This window comes from Balaenoptera acutorostrata, chromosome 14, assembly GCF_949987535.1.
Source record: "Balaenoptera acutorostrata chromosome 14, mBalAcu1.1, whole genome shotgun sequence".
NCBI lineage: Eukaryota > Metazoa > Chordata > Mammalia > Artiodactyla > Balaenopteridae > Balaenoptera > Balaenoptera acutorostrata.
Window position 1 is genome coordinate 35,187,750 of NC_080077.1, and position 15,934 is coordinate 35,203,683.

At 33.7% G+C, this 15,934-nt stretch overlaps 1 protein-coding gene across 5 annotated transcripts in view; it reads left to right on the top strand.

Annotated features, from left to right (window-relative positions):
* The window catches only part of PTPRK (protein tyrosine phosphatase receptor type K), a 562,741-nt gene that overhangs the window by 432,291 nt on the left and 114,516 nt on the right, over positions 1-15,934 (top strand). For all 5 annotated transcript variants that reach the window (XM_057527724.1, XM_007190825.2, XM_057527725.1 and 2 more), the window contains exon 8: positions 11,953-12,255. In XM_057527724.1, the coding sequence (XP_057383707.1) occupies positions 11,953-12,255 (303 nt within the window). The remainder of the gene's footprint in view (positions 1-11,952; positions 12,256-15,934) is intronic.

Genomic DNA, 15,934 nt, shown 5'->3' on the forward strand with positions numbered 1-15,934 from the left:
TTTGTGGGGTGGAAGTTGATCTCCACATCTTACTCTTCTGTCATCTTGAAGGTGTCCCCCTAAAAATATTAGTAAATTTTAATAGCAAATACCTTCATCAACTATCTTGCATAAAGTATGATAAATAGGTTCCTGCTTTATTTTTACAATTTAAGGGGATGTCATTTTTTTCAAGTCCCTTATAAAACACACTGGAACATTTGCCTCACCGTGTAGACTGGCTCAAGGCAGTCCATGCTCTAAAACTAATTGTTGAATAACTTTTCAAATATAAGGAGAGGAATTCTTCAGGATTCCCATCAAGGTGAATCACCTTTTACTTATTTCTGCCTTATGTGTCATCATATATAGGACTTATGCAGATCTGGGACATACTCAATTAGAATAATAAAAGATTTCACAAAGGAATAAAGGTGAAATAATGTTCAGAAATCTGTAAGAGAACATTAAAAAAGTAAGATTTTTATTGTGGAAAATATTAGCACCCACCCCCCTCTCGGCATTTGCTGAGTTTATAGATGTTTATTGATTTTTTTTCTGGACAATCTCAGACCTTAAAATAGTGGGCATAAAATATACAGCAGTTCCTTAAAAGTTTTTAATGTAGGAATATTCATAAAGCAGATTTGGATATGAATTTTATATTCACTAGTTTGTTTGCTAACTTTAAAATGATTATATTTATTTTTCTAGTAATTAAATTTGTCCTCGTTCCTTTATCTTAAAAGAGATCGTGAATCTTCAGTTGTAATATAGGCTCAGTTTGTCCCAGGTGGAAGTTAAGGAGTTCATTATTCTTATCTCTGTCAATTTCCTAATTTACAAATGAGCTGAAGCAATTAATTCTTGCAAGTCTCCTGTATTAATTATACTGTTAGGCAGGTTTCCTTGTGGTTTTGTAATTCTTTTTGTCACATTTTCACTCTGTTTACTATCTCAGCTTGATGCTTGTTGACATGCTGATTCATGTTTTAGTGTACTAGAAGGGTTTTATTCATCTGGAGGAATGAGTATAAAGAGGTCACACCTTATCATCACACTGGCATTTCTAGTGTGTGTCGAGCATGTATCTCCTTTTAATTTAATTTCTGAAAAATGTACAGGGATTTCTGCAGCTAAGCTGTACAAATCGATAAAATTTGTAATCAAGGCTGTCTAATCTCTAAACCTGATACAAAACTTCACAACTATTGATTACATGTGAAGGATCTGCAAGCTGTTAATCATGCATGAAAGCATAGAATAAATGGTGGCTTCAGAAAAGGAAATGGACAAATAATCATCACCCCTGCAGTCCTTATCTGTCTTTCTGTTCCCCTGAAGCAAGCATGTTACCAGACTTTCATTTTATTAAATCAAATGATATATTAAAGTGTGTCAATAGCCATTATCACTTTCAAAATTTGTATTACTCTAGCCTTTTTCTATTATAATTTAGAAATTTTCTCATCTTTCTTCAGAAGAATGATCCAAAGCAAATTAGTTTATTTTGTAAGTTTCCAGAAGGAATGAAAGAAGGACCTTAGTTGATGTATTAAAATCATAATCTTTGTTGGGAGTGAAATGAGCCATACATACTTGGAATATCATTGTAATGTAATTGTTGTAGTTTATTTTGGGTGGTCTTGGGGGGTCTTCATGCCATAAAATAGCCTCACTTAAAATGGGCCCTCCTAACCTCTCATTTACTAATATACTTTATAATAATTTCCGAGTTTGAATTGACTGGCTTGACTCATTCAAGGACAGATGTAAGATGTTTACAAAGGAGTTACGTAGTTGAGGAAAACATGTACTATTTCTGCATCTAAGTAGTATTAGAGGGATTTGGATAAAAATATATATGTAAATGTATTTTTATGTTAGACCTATCCATTCAAAAGTAAAGAAATTTAGATTATATTGCTGATTTACTTTATATATACCTGTAAACTTATATTGATATAAAAATTAAAATATTTTAATAAATGTGTTGCAGCGATGGCTTAGGGTGCTAGAAAACGACTCTAAATTATTATAGCTTAGAATAAAGTATTGACATGTCTTATACCTCATAGAATTATTAGTCCAATATTTAATATATTAGTATCTGTGGGAGCATAGTGAAGAAATGAACCTGCCCTCAAAGAGCATACAGGAAATAAAGACAAAAATATATTCATTTAAAGTAGTTTTTTAAATCTTATATCATACTGCCACAATATTTGGCACATGCCAGGCCCTTAATAAATGTTTACTTTAATACAAAATACTGAATAAGCATGTAGTGGCTCAGCACAACTCATTATTAGAGAAATAAAATTTGTAAAGTACTGTTCTATGGAGGGGTCACTGACATAATCTTCACAAAAATATTTAGGTAATTTACCAAGTGAAGAGATTAGGGATAGGGATTATATCAAAATGCTGAACAATTACTAACCACAAAATCTCATCAGTGGCAGAAAGCCTCTGATGATCTTGTCTGGCTCACAGATCTGCTGGTGGACTGGCAATTGGCTGGTCTAGATGACCTTTGCTGGTGCAACGAGGTGACTAACTCAGCTCTGTTCCACGTGCATTTCTTAGCCCAGAAGTGATGGTGGAGGTGTAAGAGCAAGAGGAGCTCACAGGACTTTTTGAGATATAGGCTGAAAATTAGCACACCACCCCTTTTGCCTCATTCTGTTGACCAAAGCAAGTCATGAGGCAAGCCCCAAATCAGAAGATGGGGAAATTAACCCCACTTCTTTGGTGTGGAGGGTTGTAAAATCACATGGCCAACAGTGTGGATACAAAGAGACATGATGGGGCTTCCCTGGTGGCGCAGTGGTTGAGAGTCCGCCTGCCAATGCAGGGGACATGGGTTTTAGCCCTGGTCTGGGAAGATCCCACATGCTGCGGAGCAACTAGGCCCGTGAGCCACAGCTACTGAGCCTGTGCGTCTGGAGCCTGTGCTCCGCAACAAGAGAGGCCACGACAGTGAGAGGCCCGCGCACCGCGATGAAGAGTGGCCCCCGCTTGCCGCAACTAGAGAAAGCCCTCGCACAGAAACAAAGACCCAACACAGACAAAAATAAATAAAATAAATTAATTTAAAAAAAAAAAGAGTAAATACTAACTTGATAGGAAAAAAAAAAAGGTGATGAATTGGAGCCATCACAGAATTGAGTTCTTAAGTTCTATTTTCATTAGCTCTTGAACATAAAACATATTAAAATTAGTTGCTTTATTGTTCAGAAAATGAAGTTTCCAAGCATATACTATGGGCCAACCACTTTGCTTGGCATACAAAATATTTGCCTCATTTTTTTAGTACAACCTAAGAAGTGTGTCATTTATCTTCTTTTTAGGGGTGGAGAAGGCATTGAAAATTCCCTCTAGAGTTTTGTCATTGCTGTATACAGCTCCTCTCCAGTCATCTTATTTTATACACTGTATATTACGAAGTAGTTTTTTCCAGATTACTTTTTTAGGGTAATATACAACTCACTGTACGTTTTTTGTATGTGATTAATGCTGTTGCTAAATATTTTTATGAAAAATAAAGTTTGTTTTTACACTAGGGGGTAGATTATTCTCTGCTTTTTTTCCTTCAATAAATTTTTTAAAATGCCTTTTCTCTTTCTATTTTATGTTTTATCCAATATAGGTGGTTAGCTATAAAAAATGTTTTATTTTTTGCATTGTTTAAAGTATAACATATAAGCAGAATATGCAGTATGAGAGATGAATTGAAGTGGATTGATTGACTGTAATTACATGGTTCTTCCAACACAGTCTGATATTATTAGATAAAAATTTAAGCAAAAAACATTAAAGAGCCCCCAAATTTTCAACTCCCCATGTTTTGAGAATTAGGTTTAATAAGACATTCAGTAGGATTTATCTATTGGAAAAATAGTTATTTTTGTCTTTTTTTTCCATGTCACTTTGGTAGTAAGTTCTTTTGAAAATCAAACAATTTCCTTAGCACTATTGTAGAGAGTATGCAAATGTTATTAGAATTATCTGATGAACTTCAGTCAGACTCTTGAGAGCAGTGAAGATGACATATTTTGGTTTAATTTGATAATGTGCTTAGTATCGTTCTGAAGGTACTGGGTAAATATTTCTGTGACTCTGCAGGAGAGCTGAGTGAGCCATGCACCCCCTGTCATTCTATATCCCCTGAGGGCAAACATGTCATTTCAGCAACACAGCCAGAAAGCCAAAAGAGCTGACAGCTGGTTTGTGGTTATTCCTGGACCTGAGGCTCCCTCATATTACAGTACTAATCAAGTCATCTCACCAACTTATCATTAACTCAATTTGACCCGTGGGAGCAGAGATGAAATCTTTTTGGCAAGACTAATGATGCTGTAAGACTGAAAAGATGTGCAGTGTAAAACCTTGATTATCCTCAGTCATTACCATGAGGAAAAGAATAAAAATACAAAGCATCAATAGAGAAAAGTAAAGACAATGTCTTCCAAAGCATTTCAGTTTTTTCCTCCCCCAAGGTATGCCAATGTTTTCTTCCTTTTTAAAAAAAAAAAAAATTCAACTTTGTTCAGAAATTTCATCTCAATTATTTTTTATTTTACACCAATAAATATTTTCTCTAACAGTCAGGAAGTTCACTTTCCTTGTGTTTGTTTTGATAAATGGAATGGAAATTGTGCTTTGCAGTCAGCTTCTAAGGTTTCTGATGAAAAGGCAGCCAGAAGCACGATGCTCCCTGTCATGCTTCAGTGTTCTTAGTTTGTGACATCTTTGACAACATCTTCCTTTTCTTCTTGGCATGAGCTTTGGGACATCTTCTATTTCTCTCTGACTGACAGCTGGATAATAAGTTTTATCATTAAAAACTGATTCTGGGGAAATGTGATCCCTGCCCTCAATTCTCTTATAGCTGCTAAAGCTTTTGTTTTCACAACTCTTTCAGAGTAACCAGAGATTATCACTAGAGAAGGATCTGGATATTGACCTGTCATGTCATGTGTTGTTTAACAAATACCCAAAATTGAATTTCCTTTTATCTGTTATCTAGAACCACTTATTAAATCATCTTGCTGTTGAGAGGTGACTCAAAGTCAACAGGTCCTGTCTACTCATGTTGCCTTCATTTTTCTTAATCTTCAGAGAATTATTAAGTAGTTCTTCATTTTATCCTATCAAGTTGTGTTAAATATTTGACACAAAAACTATTACAAGCATAAATTCCATGCTTGATCTGTTTAGAATTTAAGTAAGGGCAGTGATATGTTATTTCTTTATTTATCTGCTAATTGTATATTACTGGTCATAGATTTGATATGTAACTTTTCTGCTATTTCTTCTTATTTCTTCTTGATTTCATGTGGCTTTTCTCACTGTAACAACTAGGAAATAGGTGAACAATAAAAGGAAAAATGGAATGGGAAAAGTTAGTAAACCTGGCTGATCAACTTTTGGCAGAAAAATAAAGAAAACCATTGTCTACTGAAGTCACACTCCTTCTTGGCACCTTATTCTCCCCTAACACATTGCAATCTTTGGATTTTTCCACTTCCAGTGTCTGCACACTTGACAAAACCTCCAAATTAATTTTTCTAAAGTAATTGATTAATTGTGTTAATTTCCTGCTCAGTTACTTTCCATTGGCTCTTAGATCAAGTTACCTCTTATCATGACATCCAAAGTTTTTCCAATCTTTTCCCAACCAATTTTTCCTATATAACCTCCTATTAGATAACTTGTACAGCAACCAAATGGGATTACATATTTTTTCCAATTGTGTTCATATTTATTCATCTTGTTTCCTCTGCATTTTTATTATTTATCCAAACTATGTCTATAGATCTTCTTGCCTTACCCATTGAGACCAAATGCAAATATCTCTTCCATTTGACAGGTGGAAGTTGTTTCTCTCTCTTGAATTCCTATAGTATTTTATTCCATTCATATACCATTTATATCATACTGTTTTAATTTTTTTTCTTAGTTTATCATCTTTACTAAATAAATGTTAAGCTCCTTGAGGTCTACTATTGTTTTATTCACTTTAGAATCCTCCACAGTGTCTGGTATCATACACTTTATATAATAGGCAATCTATTTTTTTTCACAATAGACGGATTACTTGTTCAAAATATTTTAGTATGATCCTTTGCTGCATGAAGGTCACTCCCTTGCTATATTTATTCCCAAGTTTCTGCCAGAATTTTGCCCCACAACTTTTTCCAATTCCTTGTTTCTCTCCCAAATTTCCTTTTACTAGAAAATCAAAATGAGAGAGAAGGAAAGAGAACTGTTTTATAAACACATGTATGGAATACCTAACAAAAATTTGAAAATGGAAAGTAAAAAATTGGGAAGAAGAAAGAACATTTAGTAAAATTCAAACCACTTGACAAGTAGTGCATTGATGAATGTGATCCCCATTGTTATATCATCATTGTGGTGACCTATGTTGTTATATAAATACTGTTTACTGTGACGCCTCTATGTGCCATTCACTGTACTAGGTCATTTATTTGAATTATTTAATCCTTAAAACAGCACTTATGCCCAGCTTTATATAACATAGTGAGTCCTGAGCAATATCTTTCTACTTCCGTTTATTCTACAAAAGTTAATTATTCCAATTTTAAAAGTATAAATTTTTACTTATGCATTCATATCTCAGAAATACAACATAATTATTGGTGAGGCACAAGACTAATGGATCAGGGTGAGGAATTTAGGTAATTTTCTTGTCAAATTGTCTGATAGAATTTTCTTTGAATGGATTTCATAGTAGTAGAACAGTCTCAAGTCCCTGCTGTTTATATACTGATTTTAAAAAATCTATGTATATGTGGTTGTCAGCCCATGTCAGAGCTAACAGACTTCAGAGGTGTTGCATAGCAGAGTGCCTATTGTATGTGTGTATATATGTGTATGTGCTTATATATGTATATGTGAATATATACATAGATGTACATGCATGAATACATATATATGATTATAACATATATGTAAATATAGCTGAGAATATCCAACCTCAATAAAAACTGGAAAAAAATACAGCACATGTCAATTAAATAAGTGTAATTAGACAGTGACTTCCTCTGAATTACTGCAGATGCCTTAGAGCTCAAAATAATTGAATTTTGACTTTAGATGTGTTTCTGTGTACGTGTGTGTGTGTGTTTACTTTGTTGTATGTTGGTTTCTGAATATTGCCCTAGGTGGCAGTAAGATTATATTTTAAGTCACTATTTTAGTAATAACAATTCATTTTGCAGCATTTCTTCAAGCCATTGTGAAAAATATAGATTTTAAATACCATATTGACCTCGTAGAAAGATTCTTTGCCTATTAAAAAGCTATTTCTTTTCACAAATCTTTGTTTTTTTACCAGTTAATAAAGTGTTGGCAACTGATATTATGATTGTGGTTTATGCACATATGTATAGGATTTCTAAAGCTACCTTTTCCAGATTTTAAATTAGAGTTTTTAAATCTAATTTATATTAGTGTCAAAGTTAGCAGCATTTAAATACACCAAAACAGAATTCTCACTCAAAGTGAACTCTATGTATTTTTTTTACATACTACCAATACATAATAAATATATCTTTTGTCAACTCTTAAAAATGAATAATTGAGGATGTAGAGCTATTGTGTCCTTCACAGTGTCTGGGTATGCTTTTATTTTACTTTTTTAATTTTAATTTCAAATACAAGAATAAAAAGAGTGGGGGTAGTGAGTTCCTTCTGCTTTTGACAGCAAGTCCCTCAGTATGCACACATTTACATCTCTTCTGGCTCTTCCAAGCCTAGAGAAACCCCAAGTTCCTCCAAACTTTGACTTGCTCTAGGGCTATTCAGAACGTCAGGCAGTTCTAATAGGCAGTCAGCTAGCTGCAGCAGCTGAGCAGAAATTGAATAGCACATACATTCCCTATTTTCAGTGCTCCATAAAAGGGTTGAATGAAGGAAGCCGAAAGGCAAAAGAAATTGGATATAATGAGATTAGTTAGGAGAAGAAAATTTCTATTTATTTTTATAATTATTTAACTTTATAAATAGAGAAATTAATTTTTTAAATTATTTTATTATTAGTTTGGGAGAAAATGTAAATATGTAGTCAGTAATTTGACAGGCAAATTGTAGAGGCTTTTAGTCCATGAAGTGTTAAGTAGGTTTTTTTTCTTTACCATTTTGCGTTTCCACTTTTTTTCACATTCGTGTGTACACTTTTTTTTATTTCTTTTTTTTAAAAGATGCCTCTAAATTTGCTGTTCAGAAATATGGTCCCTCTGTGATGACTAAAGTCATGTGTAAACTTTAAGCCATTCCTATGAATATCCACTTTTTTTGTTGTTTTTTGTTCTGTTTTTAGGGGTTTTATTGGTCTTGTAGTTTCTAATCATTGCCAAAGTTACTAAGGTAAAATTTTCCTCCACTCCTACCAATGAAGTTGTGTCATACATCTGTAAAACAGATTCTTTTAAAAATTTTATTTCATTTTATTTTTTAATACATTATACCCCCTTTACTTATTTCTCTGACCCCTCATCCCCTGCTTCTGGCAACTGCCAATCTGTTCTCTCTAACTGATCTATGATCTTGTTGTTTTGGTTATTTTTTGTTTTTGTTTTTAAGACCCCACACATAAGAGAGATTATATGGTATTGTCTTTCTCTGTCTGATTTATTTCATTTAGCATAATGCCCTGGAAGTCTATCCATGTTGTTGCAAATGTCAAGATTTCGCTCTTTTTCATGGCTTAATAATATTCCATGGTATATATGCATATATGCATAGATATGCATAGATATGTATATGTAAACACATTTTCTTTACTCATTCATCCCTTGATGGACACTTGTGTTGTTTCCTTGTAAATAGTGCTTCAGTGAACATGGGGGTGCATATATCTTTTCAGTTAGTGTTTTTATTTTCTGCAGATAAACACCCCAAAGTGGAATTGCTGAATCATATCGTAGTTCTGTTTTTAATTGAGGAACCTTAATACTGTTTTCCGTAGTGACTGCACCAATTTATATTCCCAACAGTGCACAAGGGATCCCTTTTCTCCACATCCTCACCAACACTTGTTATTTCTTGTCTTTTTGATGACAGCCATTTTGAGAGGTGTGAGGCAATATCTTGTACTTTTGGTTTGCATTTCCCTGATGATTACTGATGTTGAACATCTTTTCATGTACCTGTTGACCATCTGTGTGTCTTCTTTGGGAAAATGTCTATTTGGATCTTGTGCCCATTTTTTAATCAGCTTGTTTGGGTTTTTTTGCTATTGAGTTGTAGGAGTTCTTTATATATTTTGGATATTAACTACTTATCAGATATATGATTTGCAAATATTTTCTTCCATTCAGTAGGTTACCTTTTCATTTTGTTGATGGTTTCCTTTGCTGTGCAGAAGCTTTTTAGTATGATGTAGTCCCACTTATTTATTTTTGCTTTTGTTGCCTTTGCTTTTGGTGTCAGATTCAAAAAAATCATGCCCTAGACCTGTGTCAAGGAGCTTACCATCTTTTTTTGGGGGGGGGGGGAGTTTTATGGTTTCAGGTCTTTAATCCATTTTGAGTTAATTTTTGTATATGGTGTAAGACAGTGGTTGTGCTTCACTCTTTTGCATATGACTGTCCAGTTTTCCCAACACCATTTAATGAAGAGATAGTTCTTTCCCCATTGTATATTCTTGACTCCTTTGTCATAAGTTAATTGACCAGATATGTGTGCATTTATTTCTGGGCTCTCTGTTCTGTCCATTCATCTATGTGTCTGTTTTAGTACAAATATCATATCGTTTTAATTATTTTAACTTTGTAATATAGTTTGAAATCAGAGAGCGTGATGCCTCCAGCTTTGTTCTTTTTTCTCAAGATTACTTTGGCTATTTGGGGTTTTTTTGTGGTTTCATACAAATTTTAGGATTATTTGTTTTATTTCTTCGAAAAAATGCCATTGGAATTTTGATAGGGATTGCATTGAATCTGTAGATTGCTTTCAGTAGTATGGCCATTTTAACAATATTGATTTTTCAAATCCATGAGTGCTGAATATCTTTCATTTGTGTCTTCTTCAATTTCTTTATGCTTTTCTTAGTCTTTTAAAGTTGTATTAGAATGCAGGGTAAGTGCAAATTGAATAGTGGTATAAAATGAAAAGATGTATGAAAGAGAATGATCACTTGGAAAAAGAGAAGTTTATAAAGGAATAAGATGTCAGATTCAAAATGAAGGGTGTATGAAAACAGGTATATGACTACTAGACCTAAAAAAATTAAAACAGAGGAATAAATATTTATTGGTGTTTTCTCTTATTGCTGTATGGGATATTTGCATTCATATGCATCAGGTATTTTCTGGAGAAATTTCTCAATCTAGACACTTTTAGAACAACGTATGGACTAACTGCAATGTGGCCACTCAGTTGTATCTGATTGCTACCTAACAGGCAGCAAAGTCACAGTTTATCTGGGAAGTTTTTGGATGATCCTACCTATAAGTGCCTAGCCAGTTTGTGGGCAGTGATGCCAAAGACTGTGTTTTTAGTCTAACTAGACGTAAAGGAAAATGTCATCATCTCACTCTTGTGCCTGGCAGGGAAAATGAAAACATAGCGCTAGACATATAAAGAGATTTTTTAAAATGATTAAAAAACCACATCTTTCTTCCAGCCTACTTAACACTGAAACAAAAGTGGTAAAATAGGGGGACTGGATATTGTAAACAATCAGAAGATCAGACAGAATTTAAAACCTAAACTTTGGATTCTACCAAAGATTAATTTGCATATATATATGTGTGTTTTTATAGTTTTGAGGTTTTAAATTAAATGGCCACCAGAGTGTATTTCAGATTGCACATTAAATATATTGAACTGGAATCCCAATTTGGGTTTGCCATCTGTGTGCCATGCTGATTATTTTTACACAACTAAGATTTTAATCTCAAAAATGAAAATTTATAAAAACACCCATATTGGACTTTTTGTATTACTTATTTTTCTTCACTTTTTCCCTACTGATTTCTGTTTTTCATGAGCACTAACAATCCCTAGTGAGTTAATGGAGGCACCAACAAGGCCTCAACCTTGACCGTGACTTTAATCTCTTTGTCAAATCAATGTATTAAAGTTTTGCTGTGTATTGGTTTGTTTACTGTGTAGACTTTGCCATGGCCATGACTTTCATAGGGTAATTATTTTGATTAAGTTAGATGATTAAAGTTAGTCTTGCATGAGAAAAGTATACACTTGGGAAGCAGTGATGGATGGATTCCAGTCTTCAGAGTGTTTAGTTCTGCCAGCATTTTCCAGTTGAATGGAAATTCACTTCCCAGTTTGGTTTCGGTGACACTGAATGGATTGTCAAACCTGAGCATTTCCTAGAGAAAGACAAAAAGAGATCAAGAAGGATAGATGACAATGTGAATATCCACATGTGTTCTTGCAATTTTTCTCAGATATTTTTCTGCTTTGATGAACAACATCATTACTGAAATAATAAATTGTTAATATCTGCACCATTTTTGTAAATGGTAGTTTAGTGTTACGATTAGACTAATTAGTATACAGCATAGCTTGGTGACATGACAAATCAGAGAGCAGAACATGTTGACTCTTATCCATTGTGATGTATTAGCTAATTCACTTGCTCAATAATGACCAAAGAAAGATGGGGAATAGGGCAGTAACAACAGAAACAACTATAAAAGCATTGTGGCCACATTTTCAGGTTTTTATTTTTCTGCCATGTTCCTGAGTACTATGGATTGTGGACATTTTACTTCCCATTTCTCTTCCCATTGGTAAATCATAGCCCTGACAGAAACCTTTAAGAATAAGATCATGAGTAATAAAGAAAATGAGAATGAACGATGACTTCCAGATTTTCCTAGGTTTACACATGCTATGTCATGCTCAGTGTTAAATTTTTTCAAGATTATTCATGGTAAAGTTGACAGCTATCTGTGTCTTTGATTTATTTTTCAGAACCTATGCGAACCCCAAAGACTTTAAAGATTGCTGAGATACAGGCAAGACGCATTGCTGTGGACTGGGAATCCCTGGGTTACAACATCACTCGTTGCCACACTTTTAATGTCACTATCTGCTACCATTACTTCCATGGTCACAATGAGAGCAAGGCAGACTGTTTGGACATGGACCCCAAAGCCCCTCAGCATGTTGTGAACCATCTGCCACCTTATACAAACGTCAGCCTCAAGATGATCCTAACCAATCCAGAAGGCAGGAAGGAGAGTGAAGAGACGATTATTCAAACTGATGAAGATGGTATGCTCATACTTCCTTATTTTTAAAGGGGGGAATTATATGACAAGAATTATGTACTTGCTTACAGTTTTGCCTAGAGTCCCCAAAATTGAACTGGATTCTGAAATCTGCTAAATACTTGTAACAGGTTTAACTTTGGAAACGGTTTGCTTTTAACAAAAAACTTAATATTCTTCAGGGTAGCATCAAATACTAAATGAACTATTCCTTTATTGTTTTCCATTTTTATACAATATTAGAAAAGTAGCAACTACACTAAAAGTCTAAATAAAGTTTTTATCAAATGTTCAAAAATAATTTTCACCATTTGTGGCACTACATCGATTACCTATTGGTGAAATGCACTTAGTTAAAATTTTAGTTTTTTGCATTTTACAGATCAATAGTAATAGCTTTCATTTCCTTTAGATTTGAAAGCAGCATTGTTTACCTATTCTATTCATTTTTAGATAGTTTTATGTAATTATAAATATAAAAGAAGGTCAAAGTTTATATGTTTAAGTCTAAATAAAGGTCCTTATCAGATATTGGCAAGCTATCATCTTTTATCCATCTTTTTACCACCCAAGTAATTGAATTATAACTTGCCCAATTTCTATGTGTATTACTTCTAAATTATTGAATAATAGGAAGAAACATTTATATTAATATTATAAGTTACACACACATACTATAGTATGTCATTAATGTGAATTTGAATACATTTTCTGATTTTAAAAAAATGTATCCTAGACAAAAATATATAAAAATGATAATCTAATAATAACACTGTATTCTTCCAATGTAAGACATTTCATTTGCAATATTTCCTTTTATGAATGAAAGCGTGCAGGGGGAAAAAAGTGTGCTATATAGTGAATTGAGGCAAAACCGAACTGGGAGTCAGGAATCATGAGCTTTCAGTCCTGGCTCTAATAACTCTGTAACCTTAGCAAATCCTTTCACCCCTCTAGTTCTCTATTTCTCAACTCTATATGAAAAGGTTAAATTAGATGATGTCTAAGGTTCCATCTACATTTTTATTTGGGTTTCAGAAAACAGGATGTATCTGATACCCAAGTGTTCCCAATTTCCCTCGAGTTCTGAACTTTAGGCTCAGATGTATATTTTGATGCCTACCAAGTATGAGATTGCCATAAGGTGGGTCAGTATTCCATAGTTTCTAGAAATTCTCCTTATTACTTCAAGCTTTCTCACTCTGAAAAATGGAAATGATCTTGGATAATTCTGCTGTTTTTGTTGTAATAAAGGGAAGTGAAAGCCTTTTAACCTCATTTAGCTCAGACTTTCAAGGAAACAATATTGTCCTAAAATTATGCATATTCATAAAGTTTCAAAGAATAAACCTAAGACTTATTCATGATAAATGTATTTTTGTCATCTTTGAGACAATAAAACACAGTCACCTCAGCTATCATGTTTGAACTTGCACTTAATCAAAGCATTAATAACATTTTAAAGAACAAACCCTGCTTTTATACATAAACACACAAACACTCGTATTACCCCCTGCCCCCCACACATACACAACACACACACAACACATGCTTATGAAAGAAACAGTGGTTGCGTGTAGTTGTTTCATAGGTAGAGTATCAAAATGGGAAGTCTAAGCATGGATTCAAAAGCTCTGAAAAATCTCTATCTCATTTTATAAAGTGGGAAAAATAATATGTCTATATTATACTAGACATTTTTAAGTATAGTTGATTTATAAATTGTGTTAGTTTCAGGTGGATAGCAAAGTGATTCAGTTATTTTTTTTCAGATTATATTCCATTATAGTTTATTTCAAGATCTTGAATTTAATTCCCTGTGCTATACAGTAAATACTTGTTGCTTATCTATTTTATGTATAGTAGTTCATATCCATTAATCCCATACTCCTACTTTATCCCTCCCTCCCTCCATCTCCCCTTTGGTAACCATGAGTTTGTTTTCTGTGTCTGTAAGTCTGTTTCTGTTTTGTATATAGATTCATTTGCATTGTTTTTAGGTTCCACATGTAAGTGATACCATATAGTATGTGTCTGTCTGACTTACATCACTAAGTGTAGGATTCTCTAGATCCAGCCATGTTGCTGCAAATGGCAACATTTCATTCTTTTTTATGACTGAGTAATATTTCATTATGTATATATATATACCACATCTTCTTAAGCCAATTGTCTGTTTATGGGTACTTGGGTTGTTTCCATGTCTTGACTATTGTAAATAGTGCTGCTATGAACATTGGAGTGCATGTATCGTTTTGAATTATTAGAGTTTTTGTCTTTTCTGGATATATACCCAGAAGTGGGATTGCTGGATCATATGGTAGCTCTATTTGTAGTTTTCTAAGGAACCTCCATACTGTTCTCCATAGTGGCTGCACCAGTTTACATTCCAGCCAACAGTGTGCGGATATTCCCTTTTCTCCACACCCTCTCCAGCATTTATTATTTGCAGACTTTTTGATGATGGCCATTCTGACCACTGTGAGGTGATACGTCATTGTGGGTTTGATTTGCATTTCTCTAAGGATTAGGTTATTGACCATCTTTTCCTGTGCCTGTTGCCCATATGTATGTCTTCTTTGGAAAAATGTCTATTTAGGTTTTCTGCCCATTTTTTGATTGGGTTGTTTGGGTTTTTTTTGACATTCAGTTGTACAAACAGTTTGTATATTTGGGTATTAACCCCTTGTCGGTCACATTGTTTGCAAATATTTTCTCCCATTCTGCAGGTTGTCTTTTAGTTCTGTTGATGGTTTCCTTTGCTGTACGAAAGCTTTTAGGTTTGATTAGGTCCCATTTGTTCATTGTACACTATACATTTTATAATCCGTGATTTTAGTAATAAGAATGTACTCACATGTTTTATTGCCTGCACTTAAAATTGAAAAAAAAAAGATTTCTTTTTTTTTATCATTATTGGAGTATAATTGCTTTACAATGGTGTGTTAGTTTCTGCTTTATAACAAAGTGAATCAGCTATACATACATATATATATCCCCATATCTCCTCCGTCTTGCGTCTCCCTCCCACCCTCCCTATCCCACCCCTCTAGGTGGTCACAAAGCACCGAGCTGATCTCCCTGTGCTATGTGGCAGCTTCCCACTAGCTATCTGTTTTACATTTGGTAGTATATATAAGTCCATGCCACTCTCTCACTTCGTCCCAGCTTACCATTCCCCCTCCCCGTGTCCTGAAGTCCATTCTCTACATCTGCATCTTTATTCCTGTCCTGCCCCTAGGTTCTTCAGAACCTTTTTTTTTTTTTTTAGATTCCATATATATGAAAAAACATGATTTATTAATTGGTAATGTTAGTCTCAGTTATGTGAGTTTTGTGGTTCTTCAGTCAATCATTCTCTAACAATATAATTCATTTTGATGGTATTCTTTAGTATGAGTTTTTAGTCTGCTTTTCTTTCCACAAACCAAAGAATGCAGTCAGGCTTATATAATCTTTTTTCATACTGCATTAAATTTTTTAATGTATTTTTGGATACACATATGACTAGATTACTAATCAGGAAGTGAATTGCTATGGAAATTTAAATTAGGTCCTAAAATTGATCAAACTCATGACTGTGTTATTTATTTCATCTAGAAATAGTTTTGTAAAAGTAAAATGGCATTAACTATTCGGTCTAATTTCAATAATATTTCTTACTTTTGTTTTATTTTAACCTC